At 44.3% G+C, this 12,626-nt stretch overlaps 1 protein-coding gene across 1 annotated transcript in view; it reads left to right on the forward strand.

Moving 5' to 3' along the window:
• The window catches only part of ELOA (elongin A), a 54,683-nt gene extending 42,555 nt beyond the window's left edge, over nucleotides 1-12,128 (forward strand). The window contains exons 8-11 of the mRNA XM_060784252.2: nucleotides 2,886-3,066; nucleotides 5,078-5,189; nucleotides 6,950-7,107; nucleotides 9,068-12,128. Coding sequence (XP_060640235.2) covers nucleotides 2,886-3,066; nucleotides 5,078-5,189; nucleotides 6,950-7,107; nucleotides 9,068-9,129 — 513 coding nt within the window. The 3' untranslated portion in view covers nucleotides 9,130-12,128. The remainder of the gene's footprint in view (nucleotides 1-2,885; nucleotides 3,067-5,077; nucleotides 5,190-6,949; nucleotides 7,108-9,067) is intronic.
• Nucleotides 12,129-12,626: the final 498 nt, after the last annotated feature.

Below are 12,626 nucleotides of genomic sequence, written 5' to 3' on the forward strand. Positions count from 1 at the left end.
TTTTATGATTTTGGGGTGCTGAAAACGAAAATGACATTTAAAAATGTATATTGACATAAAAATGTATATTTTTATGATATAAGCAATCACGTGATCACGTATGGTTGAAAAAATGCATGTTGCGACTTACACTATGGAAGATTCTAGAATATTCTAGAAAGTTTGATGACGTAGTATTAGTGATGTAGTATTAGTGCTGTGTGCAAAAGCCAGAAAGCCCTATATAAGGCCAGACTTTTGAACGGTGAGGGTCAGTCAGTTGAAGACTGAGACACTATCGTTAAACATCGTTTTACATTGTTCTTTTTTACTGTAGTTATGCCTCGCACGTGTGTAAATAAAGCACTATGGAAAAAAGATATCAAGGCAAATGGACTCCGTCAATGCTGTCAGACTACTGCTGGAGCATTGTAAGAGACAATCCTTTCCTTGAATACAAAAGAAAAGTCAAGAGAAGCAAACAGGATATAAACTAAAGTCACGATTAAAGCGACATTTAAACTTTCAGACTTTTCAACTGCATTAGGCCTACTAATATAGTTTCTTGCTGCACAAACATAAACAATAGACTAATTTAATAAATATTTCTCATGTATAAACTATTGGCAATATAATTTGACTAAAATTTAGTAAATATTCACGGTTTATATACATGCAGTAAGGTTAGGCGCATTATCATAATATTAACGAATTACCTGTTGTGGAGAAAATTGAAATAGCTGTTGCATAAAAACCAGAGCCAATTAACACATTTAATTATTATATTTGAATTCAGCATGTTAAATTTATTAAGAAACGGCACATTTTGTTTCCACAACTGAGAAAAACTGAAAAATTGTAGAACAGTGTGATCTCTAAGAGACAGAACCCGTAACCCTCCAGATATTTTTGGACCGTAATTTTCAGTTGGGAATCTGAGCTGTTAGGCTCAAAAAATATCTCAGTTGGGGTGATTCCACCATAAATGTAGTAGAGTACCAGAAGTGAACTTCATAACCAGCAGAAACTTACGTATGATGAACTGGGATGAGCTTCTATATTTTAGGCTGGCACAGGATTGCAGACTCAGAACTATAGGTTCAAAAACATTTACTGAAGTAAAAGAAATTCATTCTCGATAGAAGAGGTCTTGGAGCTGACTAACTTACTACATCTCATCTTCTAAAGAGGTAAAAGGGTTAAAAAATCCATGCAGCTACACTTTGCCTAGGGAGAGGCAAAATATGCATCCGCGTAGATAGAAAGAAAAGCAGAAGAGTCTGGAAAATGGCGAATGGCCACATGGCTAGCTCAGGGCAATAAAAAATACCTTTAAAAAGGAAGTTCCCTCACAGAATTCCATCCCTACGTCATCAAAGGGGAGGAGACAGTAGCAAGGAGGAAGAGTAAAAACAAAGTTCTTTTGGGAAACATGCATAGGAATGTGGGTGTGGGGAGGAGGAATCACTCAGCCTAATCCTAGCTCTAGTCTAGCTACTTATTGAGGTCTGGAAACTTGATGACCCAAGAGACTTGTGCAGTCCAGGGATGAAACCCAACATGTTCAACATTTCTGACCATTAGGATGTGGGTGATGGGGGTTGTAGTCCCACACTGCTCCTAGGGCAGCAGATTGATGAAGGCTGCCTAAAAATAAATACAAACGTTGCTTACACTTTCTGTTTTCCTGGAAATCCAAATATTTAGAACATGGTAGGATACGATTCCCAAGACCTTGAAATGGAGGGGATGCTGAGCTTTTCTTGTGACTTGTGTGCAGCAGTGGGAATGAGAGACTGGGAAGGATAATGCGACCAGCTGTTGTTCTAAATGGGTCTCTGGAGTATAGAGAGGAAAAAATAAGAAGTATCACACATCTTCAGAAGGGAAAAATACACACCAAAGCATCTCATTTGCTCCTTCTCCAAGGAATGCAAAACATTGTCCCTAGACAATAGGGAGGTCAATTTTAGCAAGGGTCTCAAGATGCATAGAGAAGGTTGTGTTTCCCGAGAGGGTTGTGCTTACCCAGAGTGCAAGCAAGAAAATGGCTGGCTAATCTGAGTGAGGATTTCTTTTTCCATGTCAAGAGTGACTTGAGAAACTTCAAGTTGCTTCTGGTGTGAGAGAATTGGCTGTCTGTAAGGACGTTGCCCAGAGGACACCCGGATGTTTGATGTTTTACCATCCTTGTGGGAGGCTTCTCTCATGTCCCTGCATGGGGAGCTGGAGCTGACAGAGAGAGCTCAACCCACTCTCCCTGGATTTGAACCGCTGACCTATTGGTTAGCAGTCCTTCCGGCACAAGCGTTTAACCCATTGCGCCACCATAGTGAGGATGAAAAGTATGGATTATAGAGTGGGAAGGGACCCCAAGGACGATCTGTTCTAATGTATTGTCGAAGGCTTTCATGGCTGGAATCGCTAAGTTCTTGTGGGTTTTTTCGGGCTATGTGGCCATGTTCTAGAGGCATTTCTCCTGACGTTTCGCCTGCATCTATGGCAAGCATCCTCAGAGGTCTGCTTGCCATAGATGCAGGCAAAACATCAGGAGAAATGCCTCTAGAACATGGCCATATAGCCCGAAAAAACCCACAAGAACTTAGATCTGTTCTAAGCCTCCACCAGTGAAGGAACCCATTATAGAAGCATCTGTGGACATCCAGGCTCTGTCTTCCAAGTTCTTCCAGATGGATCCCAACTAGAAAATAGAGGCTTTCATCATCTTCTTTTTTCTTTTCTTAAATTGAAAATTGGCAAATTATGCCTGACAGAGTTAGTTCTGTTTTCATTAATGCCATGTAAAAGTATCATATTAGTAACTCTGAGAACTTTAGTAAGCTTTCAGAGCTGTATTATTTTTTGTTAAGCTCTAGGACTCAGTCCTTTTTGCTCTTGGCTGCCAGGTTTTAATTGAGGATACGGATCGGTTGTGGCACATCCACTGTGTCCGCGACTTCAAGAAGGAGAAGCCGGAGGAGTTTGAGTCCTGGAGGGAGATGTACCTGCGCCTGCATGACGCCCGGGAGCAGCGGCTGCTTCTGCTGACCCAAAACATCCGATCGGCCCATGCAAATAAACCCAGAGGTAGGAGAGGTCGATCAGGGGGGCAGGCTGGGCCTGGAGAAAGAATGAGATGAGGGAACCCCTTTATTCTGTTTTCAATCTCAATGCCCACCCTTCTCATAGTCCTGCTCTTGTGTCTTAGCAAAGAACTGAGAGCGATATGGCCCTCAACTTTGCAAATATTTGGGTTTTCTGAAAGAAAACAAGTCCAGTTATTTAATTCCATTTGTCTGGCTGATTTTTGAAACAGAGATAGACTGTTGCCGAGGATTAAGAGTACCATTTTGGGGTTTTGTGTAGGCTGCATGTAAATTGTTTTTCTGAAACTAGAAATGTTCACAATCCTGCTTCTAGTCCAATAATTTCTGGGTGTGGGTTTGTGAGGTGCTGTGGTAGATAATATGGCAGTAGAGATTTATTATTTATAGTGTCAGAAGCGAGTTGAGGGTTAACATGTATTTAAAAACACAAACCAAGTTTATTTATTTTTATTTATTTATTTACTATATTTCTATACCGCCCTTCCCAGCTCAGGGGCGATTCAGGGCAGTTTATAAAATGGCACAATTCGATGCCACAATAATATAAAAACAGCTAAAAGCATATAGCATACATAAAATTCCATAAACAGAAAAATCAATAAAAGCATAAATCCTCCGCATCTCAATACCAAAATCGTTATCCAATCACAATTGTCTAGTCGTTCCAAGGTCAAGAAGTTATCTGCTACACTACATTTGAGAAAGCCTGCTCACAAAGCCAGGTTTTGACTTTTTTACAAAATATTAAGAGGGTGGAGGTCGATCGAATGTCCCTAGGGAGGATGTTCCACAGCTGAGGGGCCACCACTGAGAAGGCCCTATCTCTCGTCCCTGTCAACCGAACCTGTGAAGAAGGCGGGACCGAGCGCAGGACCTCCCCAGAAGATCTTAAATTCCTAGATGGTTCATAAGGAGAGATACATTCGGACAGATAAGCAGGGCCAGAACCGTTTATGGCTTTATAGGCTAAAGTCAGCACTTTGAATTGTGCTCGGTAGCAGACTGGCGCAACAGAGGAGTTGTGTGCTCCCTGAGCACCGCTCCTTTTAACAACCTGGCTGCTGCCTGTTGCACCATTTGAAGCTTCTGAACAGTCTTCAAAGGCAACTCCACGTAGAGAGCGTTGCAGTAGTCTATATGAGATTTCACCAGAGCGTGGACTACCGTGGCCAAGTCAGACTTTCCAAGGTACAGACGCAGCTGGCGCACAAGTTTTAATTGTGCAAATGATCTCCCAGTTACTTGACATTATGCTAAATGTCGTTTGACCAGAAGCATCATAACTTGCAGCATCATGGGGATCATTCTGCATTTTCTGTGGGAAAAAGGATAGGATGGCTATCTGCTGTCTTCAGCAATTCTAAGAGGCCTTTGAGGGCAGGATATCTGGCACATTTCTCACACAGCCCCACTGGCCTCACCAGGCTCCTTTCCTGTTGGGCAAGTGGGCTTATTAACAAAAAACCCTCCTCATAAATGTACAGCAGAGTAACTTATTAGCATCAGCATGACCCAGCACGAGTAACCAAAAGTTATAAAAATAACAAAAACACACAGACCAATATTGTCTCTTCCATAGGAGGCTTTTCTTTGTAGTAAAATAATATAGTTGCACTATTTAGAATAACAAGATTTCCATAACACAAAGCCCTTTATACTTCCTTCTTTGCTTCCACACTGGGCTTCTTTCTTATGCAGATAACAGCTTCGCTCTCACAGAGCCTCCTCTCACACCGAAATTGCACAGGAGCTTCACATAGTAGCTTTACACACAGCTTTACATATGAGGCCTTTAACCTGGGGCTTCTTTCACCGAAGCTTCTCACACACACACAGGTTTACCTCACACTCCTCAGGACGACACTAGCTTTGGCCCACTGACTCTAACAGGCTTCGACCTACTAACTCTTTCAGTGCTTGACTCACAGTTTTGTAATAAATACCCAGTTAATTTTTAATATGTCTTGACATTTCCCTTGTTTCTCTTTTAGGCAGAGTAGCGAAGATGGCCTTTGTCAATTCAGCAGCCAAGCCACCCAGGGATGTGCGACGAAGGCAAGAGAAGTTTGGGACTGGAGCTGCTGCCGTTCCAGAAAAGATCAAGTGAGTTTTCAAACTATCTGCACACATTTTTGCTGTTGAGGAGGACACAGGGTCAAGCAGCAGGGAGAAGATACAGTTTGCTCTTTTTCATCTTCCAGTCATAAGGACAAACTTTAGTATTCTTCTCCCCCCACCTCAAATGAAGTGACAGCTGGTTGTTATATGAGGTGGTGGTTCCACTCCAGGTTTAAAAGAAGCTCTCTGAAGTGCTGAATTGATGCAGGAATATGGTTCAGCATATTCCTGGAGAATTTGTTTAGTAAAGGTAAAGGTTTTCCCCTGACATTAAGTCTGGTTGTGTCCGACTCGGGGGAGTGATGCTCATCTCCATTTCTAAGCCAAAGAGCAGGCATTGTCTGTGGATGCCTCCAAGGTTGTGCTGTCGCACGTTGGGCCTGTACATAAGACTGTAGACAGGACATAAATTCTGTGTGCCCAACGGGACGCCGGGGCTGCCTCAGATTAAAGGCCTTTGGATTTCCTTAAACAGAGTCTTTAGATTGCTTAAAGGTTCAACAAAGTTCTTTATTATTGAAATCAAACAGGTACTTCGAGGCTTTCTTAATAGTCTATTGGCTCTCTCAATCTTGTCCACAGGGGACAGGCACTATCTTCATAACTGTATTTTAACTAATGGGGAAATCCTTAACCTCTTATCTGGGCAGTCTGTCTTTGCCTCTGTTGGCGTGGAGCCCCTGCACCCGGTACCAACTGCGTCTGGCTTCCATGAGTGACCCTTACCAAGCAGAGCTTTGTAGACTTCCAGGGGAAAGGAAGGTGTTCAGGTTTCAGTGATGGCTGGCTGAAGCACTGTGGGACTGGATTCCCTCAGCAAAGGAGCTGTAAGGCTGTAAAATCCTCAGCAAAAAAGCTGTGCTGAGACTATATCTCCCCGGCCAAGCTGTAAAAGACGAAGCTTTCTACAGGAGCTCCTGGTTTTATGTCCTGTATGAAAGACTTCTCTGTGTGGACTGACCCAAAATGGCTCCTATTCCCTCCAAAATCCAAAAAGGGGGCGGGACCAGGGAACCTAATGATAATTGACAGGTCATAGATACAATAAATGCAAATTAAGGAAAGCCATCTAACTGTACTTTAAAATACATGCAGTAATCAACAAATAGCAAGATAAGCTGGAGCTCCTGGTGCGGCTGTACCAGAACAAAGATCATGTGGCCAGCATGACTGCATGGAACGCTGTTACCTTCCCACCAAAGCAGTACCTATTGATCTACTGACATTTGCATGTTTGCTAACTGCTAGGTTGGCAGAAGCTGGGCCTAACAGCTGAGCTCACCCCACTCCCCAGATTTGAATTGCCAACCTTTTGGTCAGCAAGTTCATCAGCTCAACAGTTTAACCCGCTGCGCCACCAGGAGTTTGTTTGAGGCTAGCCAAAACTTGGACTGGATCCACCATTCCTATGGTTGGGTTGTTGTAGGTTTTTCGGGCTATATGGCCGTATTCCAGAAGCAGTCTCTCCTGATGTTTCGCCTGCATCTACGGTAAGCATCCTCAGAGGTTGTGAGGTCTGTTGGAAACTAGAAAAATTGGGTTTATATATCTGTGGAATGTCCAGGGACTCCGGCCATGAAAGCCTTCGACAATTCCTAATGGTTGTTTCAATATTGCTGGTATGATGCAGGAGGGTGCGTTCAATTAGCGTGACGTAATTATTAGTGTTGGACTAGCATTGGCAAAATGACTGGAGATTATCTGTACGTATCCTAAGTAATGGGGACTCTTTTCTCTCCCATTAGGATCAAGCCAGTGTTGTACATGCCAATGAAAAGCAGCCACGTTCCCGCGGAAGAGGAGCAGTCTTACGATGGACCCAGCACTAGCAGTGGGCACTCTGGTCCATCCATGAGCAGCACCTCCTCAGCGAGCTATGACCCCAGGAAGCCCCCTGTAAAGAGTAAGTGAAGGAGATAGTTTGGGAGGGGGACATCACCTGCTTGGTGTTAGCTTGGGCCTAAAATTGGCAACAAAGAAGTGTAAAGCACATGGGGACAGAGAAGCACATCTGCACCATACTCTCATGCCTTCATTAATGGAGCTGTGGATGCAAAATTGTGTTCTAGAAAGGAATTATTTGTACAAACTTGGAAATATTGGGTGTCCCATAATTCCTGAGACCAGCACAGACGATGCTAGTCCATTTTTTTTCCAAATTTGAACTTCAGAAATGGTGCGATTCAGTAGTGACGAAAGGAAGAGCAATAGCAAGGATCCCTGAAAGATGGCGCTGATTTTTCCTTGCATCGGTCCTTAGGGCTCAGTACTAGACATGTGCGTGAAATTCATTCCTACCGTTTCTACTGTTTCTTTCATGCCTTCCGTTTATTCGGAAGCACGAAAAGGGAAGCCTCTCCCCACAAGTTAGTTTGTTCGAAACCAAAGCCTGCCTACAGCCTGCTTTTGTGTGCATTTGAACTTGCCTTCTTGCCTTGCAAAGAGAGTGTGTGTATGGCGGGACGTTCCTGCATGCCCTGCCACACACACACTCTTGGAGAGAGTGGCGGCGGGGCGTGTGTGGTGGGGTGTGCAGGCAGGCCTGAAGAGGGCCTGCAGCGGAGCACCTCTTGCTCTAGAGCAATGATGGGCAACCTTCTGAGCTTAGTGTGTCAATACTTGCCAAAAAACCGAGCATAACTCAAGTAGGGTGTCACTTCGAGAAAAAACCCATAATTTAAAGATACTTATAGTTTAATAACAAAAATATATTATTGTAATATATAACTGTATTTAATAAACCAAAAACTAATTATTTAACTTACCTACTTTTTCTATAATGCCATATATCTTGGCATTATAGAAAAATGCTGGTGTAGGAGCCGAGGATGAAATGTCCTCCTTGGGATGCGGCCCCATCTTCTCTGTATGCGGCCGCATGCAGCTGTGTGTCATCGAAAAAGGCTACGTGTGTCAGTGCTGACACACATGTCATAGGTTCGCCATCATGGCTCTAGAGTAAGAGATGCTCAGCTGCAGGCAGTGGCAGGCATGCTCCCTTTATGGGCTTGCCTGCACACCCTGCAACACATGCATTGGGAGCCCCTGGTGGCGCAGTGGGTTAAACCCCTGTGCCGGCAGGACTGAAGACCGACAGGTCGCAGGTTCGAATCCAGGGAGAGGCAGATGAGCTCCCTCTATCAGCTCCAGCTCCTCATGCGGGGACATGAGAGAAGCCTCCCACAAGGATGATAAAAACATCAAATCATCCAGGCATACCCTGGGCAACGTCCTTGCAGACAGCCAATTCTCTCACACCAGAAGCGACTTGCAGTTTCTGAAGTCACTCCTGACACAAAAAAACCCCCCAAAAACAACACATGCACTCTCTCATAGTGTGTCGGGGTATGTGGTGGGGTATGCAGGCAGGCCTGGAGTGGACCTGCAGCTGAGGGCCTCTTAGAGTAAGAGGTGCTCGGCTGCAGGCACTGGCAGGCGCGTGCACTTACCGGGCCTGCCTGCACATCCCGCCAGACTGCACTCTTGGAGAGAGTGGCAGTGCGTGTGGTGGGGTGTGCAGGCAGGCCTGGAGTGAGCCTGCAGCTGAGCACCTCTTACTCAAGAATAAGAGGCACTCGGCTGCAGACACTGCCTGCCTTACGCCCCGCCACACATGCACTCTCAGAGAGTGTAATGGGAGCATGTGGTGGGGTGTACAGACAGGCCTGGAGCAGGTCTGCAGCTGAGCCTCTTACTTACCAAGGAGAGTTTGTGTGTGACGGGGCATGCAGGTAGAACTGGAAAGCGCACGCCTGCAAGTGCCCACAGCCGATTTGAATCATGGTGCAATTCAGTCAAAGCATCTGATTATTATCAAGCCTGTTTCTCTGCAGATGGTTCAATGTTTCTGTTTCTTCTTTCAGAAATTGCACCGATGATGGCGAAGACTATTAAAGCCTTCAAGAACAGATTTTCTCGGAGATAAGGGCACCCTTCCTGGGAGCGCGAAGGGAACTCTTCCCTCTTCGACAACAAGCAGTGCTAACAGGAAAATGGAGAGGGATGAAAGGGCGGCCTAGAATCTCCCAAACCCTATTTGAGGCCAACAGCACAGTATTGTTCAAAGCAGCCTTCCCGTCCCTTTCCTTGGCTCCCAGTGTTTTTAAAATGTGAAGTCTTGGCGTGTACTGAGATCCGAAGGTCCGTAGACCATTACTCTTTCTTCGGCCTCTTCCTCTCTGAACTCTGGAATGAAAAAGAACACCTCCTTCTCCTATCTGCAGTGTTTCCTCTTTCCACATTAAAAAATACTATCCAGATTTCACTTCGTTTGGAGCATTTTCCTCTTCTTCTTTTTTTGCAAACACTGTTACAAAGAGAAGTACTTTAAGGCGACTTTGATTACTGTTTTTCAAGATTCTGGAGCACAGCTGTGGATTTCCATCCCGCTGTCCAGTCATCTCTGGAGCAGCGCTTTCCGCTATGCTTAAATCCCAACTTTCAGCTCTTTCTTCCATTCCTAAATTCCTCACACCAAACATACGTCAGCTTGGCGTTTCTATGGGATGAACACCAGAATCTGCTGAAGATGCTATTTTGTTCTTCTTTCTGTCCGTTAGATGAAAACAACAGTAACAACTACACAATCTCTGCCCATTTCTCCTTTTTTACAACTTATAGGAAAAATAAAACAGCACAGAAATGTGAAAGGAGGAGCACTCAGGAGGCGAGAGATACGTTTCACTTTGCACAGACCAAAAGTTGTTTTAAATTGAAACCTGCATCTTTTTTTTTTTTTTAGGAATTATTACGGTTTATCATTTTGAGGATTCAGGTTCTCTTCCCCTCTCTCTTCCTTTCCTCAACAAGAAAGCTGCCGTATAATTTTTTCTCCTGGTTTCCAGCCCACTTTCAATCTTGGTGGAAGTCTTTCCTGATTTTAAAAACACAAACAAAACAAGTGGCACTTTAACTCACCAGGTCCCTGCAAAGAACGTCAGCAAGATGGAGTTGTTTTACAGCCTGTTTTGAGTTTTGACGTCGCACTGCGTGATAGGAAAAGGATGGTGCAAAGCCTATTTCTGTGTCTGTCTTTCTCTGAGTCCTGAGCGGTACCTGCTCTTAGAAGAAGAAAAATGGAGAGCAGCATCTTGGGGAACTGAATGGGGTTTGGCAGAACTTTTCAGCAAGAAGCATGATGCAGTTGCAACTGCCTGACCTGTCAGAGCAGACTTTGAGGGCACCGGATTTCTTTGTGTACTGCTGTTTAAGCACTACAAGGGTGGAGAGGAGAAAGGAAACGACAAATACCATTTTTGTAATGGGGGAAATCTGTTGTGGAGAAAATGGGTTTCGGGATGCTTGGTGGAGTATTTTTCTTGGATGAATCTTTGACTTCAGGGAGGTTTTGAAGGGGCCCGGCCTATTTTTTCTCCTGACCACACAGAGGGGACATCCTGAGCCTCCCAAATGGGTTTCCCAATGCTACTCCCCTAATCTCTGGCCTGTCATTGTTGCTCCACTGTTCCACCAGCGCATGATGGGTGATTGTAGCCTTCGCTGAACAGGACCTGCTCCCTTTTTAAGGAACTGGGAATCCCTCAAGATGTGGGGCTGGAGGGGAAACCACAAAGTCTGTGCCATGCAGGGCATGAAAATCCACAAGATGTCATCTGTCCAAATGACGTCCCTTAATGTTCCAACTCTCTTTTTAAATCTGTTATCTACACACACACACTCAAAAATGTAAACATTTTTAAAACAAGGATGGTGTTTGAAAGATGGTATTCTCCTTCCCTGTCACACTGTTTGGAGCTGATTCCCTGCAAGCTTTAATGACATCGTGTAGCATTTCAAAGTGTGTTGTGATGTTGGAGTACAAACAAACAAAAAAAAAGGAAATCGTGCTCCTCTTGGTTTCTCTTTCTTTTTCTGTATTTAAGTTTTGCTGTATTGATGATTTAGTTAATTATATAGGTAACCTTCTGCCAACCATTGTACTTAGTGTATTGTCTCCTTATATAAAGTGGCGTTAAGTATTCAGACGGACTGGGAAGCGGGGATGGGAGAGCACTAAACCACTGGTGAATTCCCAAAAAATCTTGAGTGCCTGGCAATGGACTCTAGAAATGCTTTTCTACCCACAAACAAAAGGGGAACACTATCCGATTCCTTCATCCTGTCTTTTCCCAGCCATAGACCCATCAGATCCTTGCAGCCCAAACTCAGCGCTGGCATATGTGTTCCCCTCCTAATACTCCCAGTAGTATCACTACTTGAAACAATGGTTTGCTTCTGAAAACAAGGCCGTTGAGTGGGTTTTTGCTCTAGAAACCCAGGTCCCCATCTCTGTTGCTGCTTCCATGTTGGTTGGAGGTCAATGCCAGAGGACTGGGAAGGCTACCCAAGGCACTATTGGCACTGCATTCAAAAATGCCACTGAGAATACTACTCTTTGTGAAATTGGGTCACTTTACTTGACAATTCCCCCCTCCATTTGTAGGCATTGTGGAATAATAATAGTCTTTCCAATTGAAGCTGGAGCGTGCAATTCCATGGTACTGGGAGACATGACTTTCAGTGGTCTAAAAAGCGGCATGTGGCCTAAGCAATCCCTTAATGGGATTCCACGACATGTTGGGAACCTTCTTTTTAAACATGTGGGCAGAGGAAAACTGATCCGGCTTCTGATCCCTCGATGGGCATTTTAAAGTCTCGCTCATTTTAAAACGGTGCAATTTTCAGTGCTACATACACTACACGCAAAGGAACCAAATGGAAGGGCCCCTTCCCATTTTGTGTACATCGCAAGGTGATGTGCGATTCCAAGTCGCCTCTGCCCTTGAGTCCCCTAATTTGTAAATAACAATTTTCTATTTTCCGTTTTTTTTGGGGGGTGGTAACTGTATGGAGATGAATATTTTAATTAGATAAGTTATATGAAAGGAAGGAATTTGTGTCTCAATAAAAAGCCAAACACTGGAATTTGATCTCTCTGGTCCATTTGTTCCCCATCAGGGGATGCATTTCTCAGGGCTGTGCAAGTCCTTACACCAAACATTTTTTTTTTTACTCTTTGACACCACACTCAACTCTTTGATAAATTACAAATGCCGATCAATGAATGATAACAAAAACTATTGTGTCATCGCTGAACTTTAGGTTTCAGCAGTTGCCAAGGGAGCTTTCACACAACTAAAACTTACGCGCCAGTTGCGCCCATACCTTGGGAAGTCAGACTTGGCCACGGTAGTCCATGCTCTTGTTACATCTCGCATGGACTACTGCAACGTGCTCTATGTGGGGCTGCCTCTGAAGATGGCCTGGAAGCTTCAACGAGTCCAACAAGCATCAGCGAGATTTCTAACTGGGGCAGTGTACAGGGAGAATACTATTCCTCTGTTACGTCAGCTCCACTGGCTGCTAGTCTGCTACCGAGCCCAATTCAAAGTGCTGGTCTTGGCCTATAAAGCCCTATACGGT

This window comes from Anolis sagrei, chromosome X, assembly GCF_037176765.1.
Source record: "Anolis sagrei isolate rAnoSag1 chromosome X, rAnoSag1.mat, whole genome shotgun sequence".
Taxonomy (NCBI): Eukaryota; Metazoa; Chordata; class Lepidosauria; order Squamata; family Dactyloidae; genus Anolis; species Anolis sagrei.